The 1,820-nt window shown below is 41.2% G+C and overlaps 1 protein-coding gene across 1 annotated transcript in view; it reads left to right on the top strand.

Moving 5' to 3' along the window:
• Positions 1–895, top strand: part of LOC102203259 (interferon-inducible GTPase 5-like) — a gene marked incomplete at its 5' end in the record, with an annotated part of 2,777 nt that extends 1,882 nt beyond the window's left edge. The window contains one exon of the mRNA XM_005755800.1: positions 273–895. Within this exon, the coding sequence (XP_005755857.1) occupies positions 273–895 (623 nt within the window). The remainder of the gene's footprint in view (positions 1–272) is intronic.
• Between the last annotated feature and the right edge of the window lie 925 nt (positions 896–1,820).

The raw sequence follows: 1,820 nt of genomic DNA, 5'->3' as shown, positions 1-1,820 counted from the left end.
GCCAAGAGGCAAAAGGTACAGTGAAAACAATAATGGCCCAAGAATAGATCCCTGTGGCACACCCCAAAGCAGAGGGGCCACAGAGGATGAAGCCGACCCCAACTTAACACAAAAGATCCTATTTAAAAGATAGGACTTTAACCACAAAAGTGCCGAACCAGAAATTCCCACACAGTGCTGCAAGCGGGAGATCAGCAAATCGTTGTTTGCATTCATCAATTAAAATAATAAAGTTCAACTCTAAATCATATTTTATCTCTTTTATAACTCAGGTCTTCAGAGACAAGGCGTTGTGTCCCCACAGGTCTTCCTGGTGTCCAGCTTTGAGCTCCACCTGTACGACTTCTCTCTCTTACATGAGACCTTAGAGAGAGAACTTCCTGCGCACAAGAGGGACACTCTATTGTCCGTCATGCCCAACATCAGCCTGGAGATCATCAACAAGAAGAAAAAAGCTTTTCAGTCCAAAATAAAATACTACTCTATTCTGTCTGCAGCTGTAGCAGGGGTTCCAGTTCCTCTGCTTTCTGCTGCTGTTGATCTCGGCTTGATGGTTGCAGTTGTTTCAAAATATGTAGCTGGGTTTGGTCTTAATAAGTCATCTCTGGAGAGACTGGCTGCCAGCTCAGGTGTTCCATACACTGATCTGAGCTCTGTCATTAAATCAAAACTTTCTGCAGAAAAAACAACCATAGAACTCATCCTGAAGTTGTTGGTCTCAGCTGCAACCATAGTTGCATCAATGGCAGCAGAGGAAGCAACCAGATGGATTCCAGTATTTGGGATTGTAGCATCAATGAGCCTCTCATTCATCACAACCTACAAAGCTCTGAATTATTTCCTCAATGAGCTTGCTGATGATGCTCAGAAAGTGTTTAACAAGGCTCTGGGTTGAACATGTCAGAGTCATTCTGGGGATTAACTGTCAGTTACTTTGTTAGATTATTATCGTCAGTTTCCCAACACATGTTCCAAAATGTTCTCAGTTGTTGTTGTTCTCTGTGCTCCTGTCATTATTTGCATTTCCTTACTGTGCGTGTGTATGTTAATAATCAGAATCAGAATACTTTATTAATCCCGAAGGAAATGATAGGTATCTGCTCCTTTGTGCAAGGAGGAAAACAGGATAAGCACTCCCAGAACTAGAAAATTACTTTCAACAGGCCACTGGTGTGAATGTTTCTGACCAACAAATTAGAAACAGGCTTCAAGAGGGTGGCCCAACATCCTCTACAGGGCATTGTGAAGTCCAAGTCGCATTTGCCATAGAATACCAGAATTGGCAGGTCCACCACTGGTGCCCTGTGCTTTTCAGAAATGAGAGCAGTGTGACACAAGGACCTGATAACTCTTAAAGTTGTACTGGCAAATTAATTTTTATTTTGCTTTTCACACGTTTTACGCTTGAGCTGGACACTTTCCAGCATGCTCCAGCTGCTGCTCTGCTTTACGGATCTTTCACGCCAGTAGTAATATACCTATAGCTTTTTAGGACTTTTTGCACGTGCATGTGGGTCCAGGGGTCCTATGAGTTTACATGTGTTTAATAGCGTATTATTTAATGAAACCATTATGTGTTTTAATTAAACTCTTTTTAAAGGATTGTATAGGTCTCGGAGTTCTGTTATTTAGACATAGATGATTTAATTTAACTACTTTAGGGGTATTTTAACTAGTTAGGAGCCTTTTGCATTTTCTTCAGTGCTATTTAGGAGCAAATAGTTTTCAAACAGAGGGCCGCAAATAACAGGTATCCCTTTAGAAACAAACAGTGATACTTCTAAATACCGTGTATTCCCACACAGCATTTAGGAAGATTT

The sequence above is a fragment of the Pundamilia nyererei genome, unplaced genomic scaffold, assembly GCF_000239375.1.
Source record: "Pundamilia nyererei isolate P.nyererei 1_Seehausen unplaced genomic scaffold, PunNye1.0 scaffold03368, whole genome shotgun sequence".
Lineage (NCBI taxonomy): Eukaryota > Metazoa > Chordata > Actinopteri > Cichliformes > Cichlidae > Pundamilia > Pundamilia nyererei.
The sequence above is the reverse complement of the archived record's forward strand: the minus strand, read 5'-3'. Positions and strand labels throughout refer to the sequence as shown.